This window comes from Myxocyprinus asiaticus, chromosome 4 (genome assembly GCF_019703515.2).
Source record: "Myxocyprinus asiaticus isolate MX2 ecotype Aquarium Trade chromosome 4, UBuf_Myxa_2, whole genome shotgun sequence".
NCBI classification, from domain to species: Eukaryota; Metazoa; Chordata; class Actinopteri; order Cypriniformes; family Catostomidae; genus Myxocyprinus; species Myxocyprinus asiaticus.
Genome location: NC_059347.1, coordinates 60,732,224 through 60,745,000, shown reverse-complemented (window position 1 = coordinate 60,745,000; position 12,777 = coordinate 60,732,224). Strand labels below are relative to the sequence as shown.

At 37.7% G+C, this 12,777-nt stretch overlaps 1 protein-coding gene across 1 annotated transcript in view; it reads left to right on the top strand.

Annotated features, from left to right (window-relative positions):
* Window positions 1-8,279, top strand: part of LOC127440033 (argininosuccinate synthase) — a 54,443-nt gene extending 46,164 nt beyond the window's left edge. Inside the window, exons 13-15 of the mRNA XM_051696410.1 lie at window positions 3,372-3,528; window positions 7,930-7,995; window positions 8,084-8,279. Of these exons, the coding sequence (XP_051552370.1) occupies window positions 3,372-3,528; window positions 7,930-7,995; window positions 8,084-8,132 (272 nt within the window). The 3' untranslated portion in view covers window positions 8,133-8,279. The remainder of the gene's footprint in view (window positions 1-3,371; window positions 3,529-7,929; window positions 7,996-8,083) is intronic.
* The last annotated feature ends 4,498 nt before the right edge of the window (window positions 8,280-12,777 follow it).

Here is a 12,777-nt window from a genome sequence, read left to right as displayed (position 1 = left end):
GTTACTAGTTTAACTTAATAATAATAATAATAATTTATATAATAATTAATAATAATAATAATTTAATATAATAATTAATAATAATAATTTCTAGATTGTTATATTATTATTTCTAGATTGTTATTATTATGAGACCAAAATGTGTAAAAATAATTATAATTTTAACTCCTCCTACTGATTACTGTAATATCTTTTTAAACTTAAAATCTTTATAACTTGTTTAAACTTTAAAGGCTTTCTTTCAAGCCAACATCAAAGTTTGTCTCTACAGAGTTTATTATTTAGTTATGACTGTACTTGTATCTGCTCGTTATGTCTGGTTGGTTATATTGTTATAATATTATTGGTTAGGTTCAATCATAGGGTTATGGTTAGGTATTTTAAATACACATATTATAGTGTAATGGAACTAAAATAATTGTGACTACATTTACCTGCATGTTACTTGTTTTATATTGTTGGTAAGTGTTTAGGTTTAGGAATGAGGTTGGATTAGGCAATCTAAAATATCAATTTGAGTGTAAAATGTAACTACACACATATATTTATAATAAAACATATTGCGGGTAGATACGTGATCAATCCAAAGATTGCCGAGCCTATGACAAAATCCTCCAAACTGAGGTGAGAACGACAGTGACAAGGATGTGTTCATGATGCAGGCAAAAAGGCGCTACGGGAACGTCTTCGTCATGAGACTGCCCTGAATGTTAATGTTTACAACCTCATTTTAAAGTGTTACCACCTCTTTAAAGACAAAATGAAATAATGCATTACTTCTGTAATGTGACGTGTTTGAGTGGGAATCAAAGTTAAATGCTGTTGGTAAGAGAGGTGATGAAGAGAGTCTGTCTCAGGTGTGTTAATCTGTGTGCTGTGAGCCGCAGACAGGTCTCTGCTCCTCCTGTCTGTCTCTCTCTCTCTCATAATAGGATTTGGCTCATTAGAGGATGATTACAAAGCCTGTGCAATTACAGCTGCATGTGAGCACACAGGGCTGTGAGGGCTCGTCCCTCAGCATGTCAACAGCAGGACGGTCGCCTCACATTAAACTAATTAGAATTTTACACTGAGAAAATGAAGCCGCTGAGAGCCGGTTCAGCCCACGTCCCACAGAGCGCCGGGCCGCCTCACACACCTGTGCACCACTGTCACTCTGAATATATTACTCCTACAATGGGACATTTGGTGAAAAGGTGTGTGTGTTTGATGTGTATTTATGTCTATAAACAACAGAATAAAGATCGTTAACTTATAAAAATCACTTCAGATCAGTTAATCTGCATCAGAAAAAAAACTCGGGTAATATTGATCAGGTGACCTTGGACCATTAAAAAACATGACTGAACCTTTTTTTTCCCCTCTTTCAACACTGTAAAAAAATTATTTAGTGAGTATTTTTGTCTTAAATATCTAAATATTTTTAAAACAAGATATATAAACTTGACAAGCAAAATGGCATGAGATATTGAGTGTTGTTTTCCGAGAAATCTAACGAAATTTGGTGCGGTTTATGCTTAAAACAAGAAAAAAAAATATTTGCCAATGGGGTAAGATAAAAAGGCGAAAAAAGAGAAAAAATGATGAGTCTGCTCTCAAAATAGGAAAAAAGCATCACATTAATTTATTTATACAGAGGCCCCAACAGATGTGCAAAAAGTGCCAAGTACAGAAGAAAAACCCCTTCATTAGTGCTGAATACTTATAAGCAACACATCTGCAATCATTTATCATAAACATTTTAATATTAGGTATACAACAGGATCAAAACTTGAAAAGACGTGGTTTTATACATCTAAAAAAGGCATTGCTTGTACATACAGTATATGTATTTACAGTACTGTGCAAAAGTTTTAGGCACTTGTGAAAAACTTTCAAAGTGAGGATTTCTTAAAAAAAAAATGACACAAATAGTTTTCATTTATCAATTAATGTCATACAAATGTGTGACCACCTTTGCCTTTAAAACAGCCCCAATTCTCCTAGATACACCTGGACACAGTTTTTCTTGGTTGTTGGCAGAATGGATGTTCCAAACTTCTTGGAGAATTCACCACAGTTCTTCTATCTATTTAGTCTGTCTCAATTGCTTCTGTCTCTTTATGTAATCTCAGACTGACACTATGTTTAGTGGGGGGCTCTGTGGGGGCCATGACATCTGTTGCAGGGCTCCCTGTTCTTCTATCTATTTAGTCTGTCTCAATTGCTTCTGTATCTTTATGTAATCTCAGACTGACACGATGTTCAGTGGGGGGCTCTGTGGGGGCCATGACATCTGTTGCAGGGCTCCCTGTTCTTCTATCTATTTAGGCTGTCTCAATTGCTTCTGTCTCTTTATGTAATCTCAGACTGACACTATGTTCAGTGGGGGGCTCTGTGGGGGCCATGACATCTGTTGCAGGGCTCCCTGTTCTTCTGTCTATTTAGGCTGTCTCAACTGCTTCTGTCTCTTTATGTAATCTCAGACTGTCTCGATGTTCAGTGGGGGGGCTCTGTGGGGGCCATGACATCTGTTGCAGGGCTCCCTGTTCTTCTGTCTATCTCAGACTGTCTCGATGTTCAGTGGGGGGCTCTGTGGGGACCATGACATATGTTTTTAGGGGTCTCTCTTTTCTTCTGTTCTAATCTTTTCTATTTGCAAAAGTAATGTTTGTGAGTCTAACATTTATATTTCCTATTGACACACTAAAGCTGAAGATATACATAACCATGTTAAGACAAATGCTTTTGTGAAACATCTTATGTGCCTAAACCTTTTGCACAGTACTGATATATATATATATATATATATATATATATATATATATATATATATATATATATATATATATATATATATATATATATATAAAAAAGCATAAGTTCTATTTTCCCTCCTCTACGACGACACTTAATTTGTTAAATTACAAAAATGTCCACATCAGAAACAGAATTATTCGCCTCACTAAAATGATGTGAAATGGGAGATTTCTGGTTATTTTGCACTTATGTGTTCAATAATTTTTTTTTTTTTTAAAGAATTATGAATTCATAAACAAAATGACAAAATTAGTATTGCATACTTTCAAGAGAACTTGCCTGATATGCAGTATTTGATAAATAGGAAAATATTAATGGGGGGTCCTGCAATGTGGCATGTTATACTTCATCTAAAACTATTTCAACACTATTTAACACTTTTATAATTCTTGTCATTATTATACATACAGTTTTTATAAGCTCATATTAATTTAGAGACTACACTACATTTGTGCATTTAAAAAGGCATTTAAAAAAACTGCAAAAAGCCTAAGTGGTATTTAAAAATGTTGAAAAACTTGAAAGAAACGGCCTGAATACACTATATTTCTGTCTTTCTGTCTCTCTTGCAGGTTTCTGGTACAGTCCTGAGTGTCAGTTTGTCCGTCACTGTATTGATAAGTCGCAGGAGAATGTGGAAGGCCGCGTGCAGCTGTCTGTGTTCAAAGGTCACGTGTACATCCTCGGCCGCGAGTCGCCTAAATCACTTTACAACGAAGAACTTGTCAGGTAAATAAATAACAATGTCTCTGTGTCTTCTTCACCTCTATCATCTTCATCGATCCTCATTTAAACAGCACACGTCACACACTCATACACCACTAACAACAAACTACCAAAAAGTGCCATTGTATTACCATTTTTTTTTTTAATCGTACTTTGCATTACCCAATTTTATGGACATGTACCATGGTAATACTGTGTTTTTGGACATGCTAAAATGGTAAAACCATGTTTTTTGGCAAGTACTGTGTTATTACCCAGTTTGTTGGACATGTTCCAAGGTAATACTGTGTTTTTTGGCCATACTAAAATGGTAAAACCATGTTTTTTGGACAAGTTCCATGGTAATACTGTGTTTTTGGCCATACTAAAATGGTAAAACCGTGTTTTTTTTGGCAGGTAACGTGTTATTACCCAGTTTTCTGGACTCGTCCCATGGTAATACTGTGTTTTTGGACGTGCTAAAATGGTAAAACCATGTTTTTTGTCAAGTACTGTGTTATTACCCAGTTTTTTGGACTCGTTCCAAGGTAATACTGTGTTTTTGGACGTGCTAAAATGGTAAAACCATGTTTTTTGGCAAGGACCATGTTATTACCCAGTGTTTTGGACAAGTTCCATGGTAATACTGTGTTTTTGGCCATGCTAAAATGGTAAAACCGTGTTTTTTGGCAAGGACCGTGTTATTACCCAGTTTTTTGGACTCGTCCCAAGGTAATACTGTGTTTTTGGACGTGCTAAAATGGTAAAACCGTGTTTTTTGGCAAATACCATGTTATTACCCAGTTTTTTGGACAAGTTCCATGGTACTACTGTGTTTTTGGACGTGCTAAAATGATAAAACCATGTTTTTTTGGCAAGGACCGTGTTATTACCCAGTTTTTTGGACAAGTTCCATGGTAATACTGTGTTTTTAGCCATGCTAAAATGGTAAAACCGTGTTTTTTGGCAAGTACCGTGTTATTACCCAGTTTTTTGGACAAGTTCCATGGTAATACTGTGTTTTTGGCCATGCTAAAATGGTAAAACCGTGTTTTTTGGCAAGTACCATGTTATTACCCAGTTTTTTGGACTCGTCCCAAGGTAATACTGTGTTTTTTGGCCATGCTAAAATGGTAAAACCGTGTTTTTTGGCAAGTACCATGTTATTACCCAGTTTTTTGGACTCGTCCCAAGGTAATACTGTGTTTTTGGCCATACTAAAATGGTAAAACCATGTTTTTTGGCAAGTACCGTGTTATTACCCAGTTTTCTGGACTCGTCCCAAGGTAATACTGTGTTTTTTGGCCATGCTAAAATGGTAAAACCATGTTTTCTGTTAAGGACCATGTTATTACCCAGTTTTTTGGACTCGTTCCAAGGTAATACTGTGTTTTTGGACGTGCTAAAATGGTAAAACCATGTTTTTTGGCAAGGACCATATTATTACCCAGTGTTTTGGACAAGTTCCATGGTAATACTGTGTTTTTGGACATGCTAAAATGGTAAAACCGTGTTTTTTGGCAAGTACCGTGTTATTACCCAGTTTTTTTGACTCGTTCCATGGTAATACTGTGTTTTTGGCCATGCTAAAATGGTAAAACCGTGTTTTTTGGCATGGACCATGTTATTACCCAGTTCTTTGGACAAGTTCCATGGTAATACTGTGTTTTTGGCCATACTAAAATGGTAAAACTGTGTTTTTTTTGGCAGGTACCGTGTTATTACCCAGTTTTCTGGACTCGTCCCATGGTAATGCTGTGTTTTTGGCCATGCTAAAATGGTAAAACCATGTTTTTTGGCAAGGACCATGTTATTACCCAGTGTTTTGGACAAGTTCCATGGTAATACTGTGTTTTTGGCCATGCTAAAATGGTAAAACCGTGTTTTTTGGCAAGGACCGTGTTATTACCCAGTTTTTTGGACAAGTTCCATGGTAATACTGTGTTTTTGGCCATGCTAAAATGGTAAAACCGTGTTTTTTGGCAAGTACCGTGTTATTACCCAGTTTTTTTGACTCGTTCCAAGGTAATACTGTGTTTTTTGGACATGCTACAATGGTAAAACCATGTTTTTTGGCAAGTACTGTGTTATTACCCAGTTTGCTGGACATGTTCCAAGGTAATACTGTGTTTTTTGGCCATGCTAAAATGGTAAAACCATGTTTTTTGACAAGTGCTGTACTATTACCCCATTTTTTGGACAAGTTCCATGGTAATACTGTGTTTTTTGGACATGCCACAATGGTAAAACTGTGTTTTTTGGCAAGTACCGTGTTATAACCCAGTTTTATTGGACAAATTCCATGGTAATACTGTGTTTTTAGGACATGCTACAATTGTAAAACCATGTTTTTAGACATGTACCATGATATTACCCAGTTTTATGAACTTGTACTATGTGATACCATGTTATTCTTGAAGCCCCTTGGAGTATCTTCTAAATATCATGGTACAGTAATATGAAGATCATTCAGTAGCATGGAACATATACTGCACAGTGTCAAAGGACCATCATAGTCATCCCATCTGATACCTTCACTGTGCCATGGTATTGCCAAAGTACCTTTTTTTTTTTTTTTGTGTAAGGAAATGACCTCACAGCTTTTATAAATGCACTGAGATGGACTGTCTCTGAGTGGGAGAACAGTGATGTCATTCTGGTTTGACCTCTGTGTGGCCTCAGGGCAGCTCAGCTCATCTCAGTGTTGTCCAGATCACAGGTCCATATGCCCAAGCACTGCTAATGGCACCCAGGATGTGCGTTTGGAGGAAGTTGAGCGTTTCATGCCAGTTAAGCGTGGAGGCGTGCGGTTGAAAGGTCGAACCCTCTCCTCGTCCACTCGTTTAGCTCAAGGGGACAGCGAGGCGTCATGTTACGTTGCAGGACTCTTGCGGGGACATTTGCACAGAACTCCAAAGCAAAGTGTCCCGTGAAAGAAGCTCATTGTTATTGTGAGCTGAAAAATGTTGTGATCTTCTATTGGTCACAGTTACAATGCACAACCTTCCTCTCTCGCACAACCCTAGTGAGCTGCAGTTCATCAAAACAACATCAAAATCTCAGGATTGTCACGTGAGATTATTAAATCGCAAAAGGCTGTGATTTAATTCAATGGATGCTTGGTCTGTGTGTGCTTCAGAGTGTGTTCTGTGATGATATGCTGTTTTCAGTTTAGTTTGTGCGCATTGTGAAAGCAAAGTGCTGCGGATTTACACAGAATCACAATTCCAATATTTGTATACATTTTATGTTTTAAAATATTTTAAATTACCCATTTTTTTGGACATCTATGTACTGCATGCTTTTCGTTTTGGACATGTACTATATAACACCATGTTTATTGACAGGTATCATGGTATTATTCGTTTTTTTGGGCATGAACTATATAATATCATGTTTTTTTGGACATGTACCATGGTAATACTGTGTTATTGGACACGATACAGTGGTAAAAACCATGTGTTTTGGAAAAGTACTACTATATGACCCAGTTTTTTGGACATGCACTATGTAATGCCATGTTGAAGTGCCTTGTTAATATCATGCTACATTAATATGGAAATCATTCAGACAGACTGATATAATATATTTTACTATAATTTGGCAATTTGACTCAATTCTAAAATTATTCTAATAATTTTTTGTGCATTTTGTGCATCTAATGTACATCTCATTTGCCTTATTTAAACTGTATTATGTAAATATATCAGCATTTTATTGGCCATCAATCACCTCGGTCTCTATATCGGTTTTAAAAACCCATATTTGTTGACCACCGCTCATTAGTGACCGATTTGGAACACTCTGAATAGACAGCGACTCCACGCGTCGTAGAAATAGTTTTTATTTCGATAATTGTTGGTACAGAATGAATGATATTTACAATCATTGTAATCAGTTTAATGCATTATGGTAATGCCTTCTCTGTGAAAAATGCATGTGATGCTGCCTTTGAATTGGCCAACAGAAGGTGTTATTTTCTTTTCTAACAGGTTTTGGGTTTGGAGTATGCCTATAAAATACTGTCTAGATAGGCAGCACACTAGGTTTGTAACAGAGTTTCTCCCACCCTGCAGTGGCTCAACAGGACACAGTAAACAGTGTTATTAACACTGTGGTTTCCTCCCATATGATGCATCGATCTGAAAGAAATGTCACAATGTTGCCCTGTGGAGATTACAGCGAAAACGAGCAGCTGTGATTCAATTTCTCCACATGATGTCAGTCGAACATTTGCCTCCACTCATCTGGAGGGAGTCGTACTAATTAGCGTAGTCAATGAAAGATTTCTGATTCAGTCGTCTACTTTTTCTTTGTTTTTGACAACCATCACAACTGCTTTTAAAAGATGAGTTTGTTTTACATGTTACAAATCTGAAAGTTATTACATTTAATTTATTGAACACTTCTTCTTTTTCACAATAGTATGGATGTTCAAGGCGACTACGACCCATGTGACGCCTCTGGATTCATCAAGATCAACGCTGTCAGGTGCATCAATCTGAATGTTTCTGTATTCATTCATTTTTAAACTTCTGTCAATGCTGGGTTTTTATAGTTCTGATCTTCTGTGTTTTAGGCTGAGAGAACACAACCGCCTGCAGGGAGCCGCACAGAAGAAGCAATGAACGATTTCTACTGATTCATGTGTCTCAAATCATGATTTTACACTGATAGAGCGTCAAATTATTCAGAACAAACTATCTAAACTGTTACATGTAGCTGTGATTTAATTGGCTGTTATATCTCATTAAACAGACTGCTTCTAATTGTCATTAATTTTCAAGTGCACAGATTTATGGCCAGACATATCTGCACTGATTACATGATTAATACCCACCATCTATTAAATGAGATTTGTCCGCTTCAAATAGCGGAAAGTGGATCTAAACTTCACAGATTGACCTCTTGACTCAATACAAAGAACACTTAAAGAAACTACATGATTTGCAGTGTTGCGGGTAATTGTAGTTAACATTTTGAATTTAAGGTTGATAAAAAACAGAAGCCCTAGAGTGTGGCATCATATCCTGTTGCCCATATTTGTGCCAACTGTATAACTTGGCAGATTAATTAGGGTCACTAACTGTCTCTTATTAGCTGTGAAGTCGTCTTATACTGAATGCCTTCTGTCCTGCAGTTTAGGTACGAGACGCACGCTCTGAAATTACAAATGGAGCCACATTGAGAGCCCCAAATCTCTGTGATTTACCCATATAGACCCTTAAAAAATGAACATAAAAAAAGTAAAGTTTGTTCTGAATCAGAATATAAAAGGATATTAAAATATATTTGGTACTTCTGGAGTTATAGGCGCTCCAACTTTGGAAAAAAGACACCAAAAAAGTGCTTTTTCCCATTTTTGGACTCTCGCCATTGGCATATAATGCAACAAGAGGTGCTGAAATCAACTGTTTTTAGTAGTAGATCTATCTATCTCTGAGTAAAAATAAAATCATGATGCTGACATGTTTCTAAGGTTATTTTTATGACCTGTAGTTTTGCTGAAAAAAATCATGGGCGAAAATTGTCATTTTGACCCCCCTTTACAAAATAATGGATTGCTCAGTCAATATCGATCCATGACATTTAATATTTTGGCTTTCATCATCATTTATGTTTATCTTTTAACCAGCAAAAAATTATCAAAAACTAAATTTCTAACCAGCAAACTCTTGTTGAGCCTATTTATTGAAAATGAGCAATTTTATCAAATTGCTGTTGCTGCTGTTTATTACACACGATAAGCCAATCGACACTGTGCGTTACAGTGATTTTACCACAGCTATAAAGGTTTATCATCATCCCTGATTTGCATTTTCACCTTTGGTGGCTTATTGGTTTAGTATATGAGTCTCTCGATGTTTACTGCAGTTTATGTAATGAAAGTTTTCTCAGCACTTTCTCTCAGCTGAACCTTTAAAACTCCACACACACAAAACACGAGACAGGACAAATAACAACCAGGATATGACATCTGTGATCTAAAATTACATTTCTGTTCTTCAAAAAGCCATTTACTCTCCGTCAACAAACACTTCTGCACTTTTCTCTCTCTCAAGGTGCCATACCGCATCCATTTCATGTAGCCGTGCGCTCATTGAATGTTCTTTAGCGACAGTGTAAATGAGGGGCCGGTCGAGAAGATAGAACCATACAATCCCCCCCGCTGGTGGTAATAGACAGCAGGGGTTGTGTCCGGGCTTTCATCCTGACCAGAACCCCCACCTCAGCTGCTCAATTACACCGCAGGCGTCTCGATCCGCTCCTCCAATTACCGCACCGGCCCCTTTATTTACAACCACGAGCATACGTGAAGGCAAATTGCTGCGCGATCGCTCTGACCTGCGACAATTTCAACATTTCTTCTGCAGAGTTGAAGCTTCTGTTGAATTAGTCACTCAAGCAGAATGAGGCCAGCCATGTCCACAATAGCATACATACTACTCATACTATTTACTCAACAGTAAGCATATTTACTGGGGGGGAAGGGGAGGGGGGTATTGTTATTAAATCCGACTGCCAAATCAAGTCAAAATTTGATTAAAAAAAAAAAAGAAAGAAAGAAAAATTCAAAAAAATTGTATCTGTTTCCAAGATGGAAACTGGACGCCACTCTATCACAAGCCCTTTCCACATTTATTCATGTGCAGGATATGAGTTATAGATACATTTTCACTAGTTCAATGGCTAAATCTTGATTTCAGGAATGGAATTACTACTAGTAAAAATTCTTGTTTTTGATATCAGTAATTATATTTGCATTAGTAAAAAAAATTTAATTCTTGATATCAAAAATGTAATTTCAAGGGGCCTGGGTAGCTCAGCGAGTATTGATGCTGACTACCACCCCTGGAGTCGCAAGTTCAAATCCAGGGCGTGCTGAGCGACTCCAGCCAGGTCTCCTAAGCAACCAAATTGGCCCGGTTGCTAGGGAGGGTAGAGTCACATGGAGTAACCTCCTCGTGGTCGCTATAATGTGGTTCTCGCTTTTGGTGGGGCGCGTGGTGAGTTGTGCGTGGATGCTGTGGAGAATAGCTTGAAGCCTCCACACGCGCTACGTCTCCACGGTAACACGCTCAACAAGCTACGTTTGAATTTATGATGTGGTAAGACAGCCTGATCTCATTATTACACACAGTTACTTGTACGTAACATTTAAACATTCATTTTTGTACGTTTTTGGATAGACATTGAAACGTACAATATGGGCGTTTAAAAATGGAAAATTTTTGGGGGGCCTGGATAGCTCAGCGAGTATTGACGCTGACTATCACCCCTGGAGTTGTGAGTTTGAATCCAGGGTGTGCTGAGTGACTCCAGCCAGGTCTCCTAAGCAACCAAATTGGCCCGGTTGCTAGGGAGGGTAGAGTCACATGGGGTAACCTCCTCGTGGTCGCTATAATGTGGTTCTCGCTCTTGGTGGGGCGCGTGGTGAGTTGTGTGTGGATGCTGCGGAGAATAGCGTGAAGCCTCCACACGTGCTACGTCTCCACGGTAACGCGCTCAACAAGCCCCGTGATAAGATGTGCGGATTGACGGTCTCAGACGCGGAGGCAACTGAGATTCGTCCTCCGCCACCCGGATTGAGGCGAGTCACTACGCCACCACGATGACTTAGAGCGCATTGGGAATTGGGCATTACAAATTGGGGAGAAAAGGGGAGAAAAATAAAATAAAAATTTCAACTAATAAAAAAACATCATTATTGATATCTGTAACTGAATTTTCACAAGTAGATTTTCTGTCATTCACACCTTTTCAAAATTCAAGCATAGGTATCTATAAATAATTTCTTACTTTTTTATCATTTCAAATTCCAAGTTCACAAATAAGCAATGCTCTACTTACTACTAAAAATTCCATTCCTGATATCAACAACTGAATTAAAACTAGTAAAAATGCTCATTTTTGATTTCTGGAATTTGGTTTTCACATTATAAATATCAGAAACTGGCATTGCCACTAGTGAAAACCAAATTCCAGAAATCAAAAATGAGCATTTTTACTAGTTTTAATTCATTTGTCGATATCAGGAATGGACATTTGCACTAGTAACAATGTAATTATATCAAAAACTAGTTTTTACTAGTGAGTATATTTCTGAATCGTGAAATTGGAATTTCAACTAGTATGAAATTAATTATAGATATCTATCATTCATATCCTGCACATGATTAAAAGTCAGTTCGGCTTGCCATAGCCACTAACTGAATACTGTGAGTGAATCTGTTATTTGATCGACGGGGAGTGTTCAGGAAACCTGTTTTAAAACCTGTTTGCACACACATGATATACTTCACCTTTAACCTCCTGAGACCCGACTGCGACTGCTGTGTGAATTTTCCATTTACCCTTTTGATCTGTAACTAGTAGCACCTAATAAACATGCAAAAAAAAAAAAAAAAAATTCTAGAGCAAATAGTTTTCATAAAAATGTTTATCAGTGTGCTGACGCGTGAAAAATAAATGGATTTTTTAAAGCCGCATATCAAAAGAAACTAGAGACGCTACTCTTTACAACCAAACAGGTTTTAATTAAAAAAAACTTAAAGAGGTTTCTTACCAGAGGCACTTTTGTTGGCGCTGCGCCCGTAGTAGCACTTCACAGAAATCGACGTCATGCTGTTGTGTCACGTGACGTGGTGCACCTTAAGTTTAAGCCTTAAACGACAGTGTAGATTCTTGTGAACAGGATTCAGTTGGATTTAATTCAATTAAATTATGCGTTGCGTATAGCGAAGCCAAAATACAACATCCACACATGTGGACACAGGGTTGCAAAAGGTTAAGGGGCCCCCTGAAACCGTCTTTGCATTGTTTAGGTGGTTTGAGACCCCAACAGTAGCTCATTCAGGTGTTCCATACATACAGAATATTTTCACACTGTGCACAGTAGCCTATACATACTCCAGGAATAGTGCCAGCAGTAGGCTCAATGCCATTTTGGCATTTGTTTCCGGTTATGTTGTTGTCACAGTCAGACAGCGTCAGACTCTACCTGTCAGTCGAGGTAGGAAAGCATCACGAGCCGTCCAGGTGAATTAATGATCCTTGACCTTCCTTCAATTACATCTCATTAACCGCTGCCCGAGGGATTCTGGGACACAATGGGAAGACATGAGAATTATGAGTTGACACTGAAAACAAATCCTAATGGGGTTATTCTGCTGTCAGTCAAAATCAGACAAAGACCACCAGTGTTCTGAGCAACATGGTCAGGGACTGAAGCCGAGAAATCAACCATTCAGTCCAGTTCTGTCAAAAAATAAT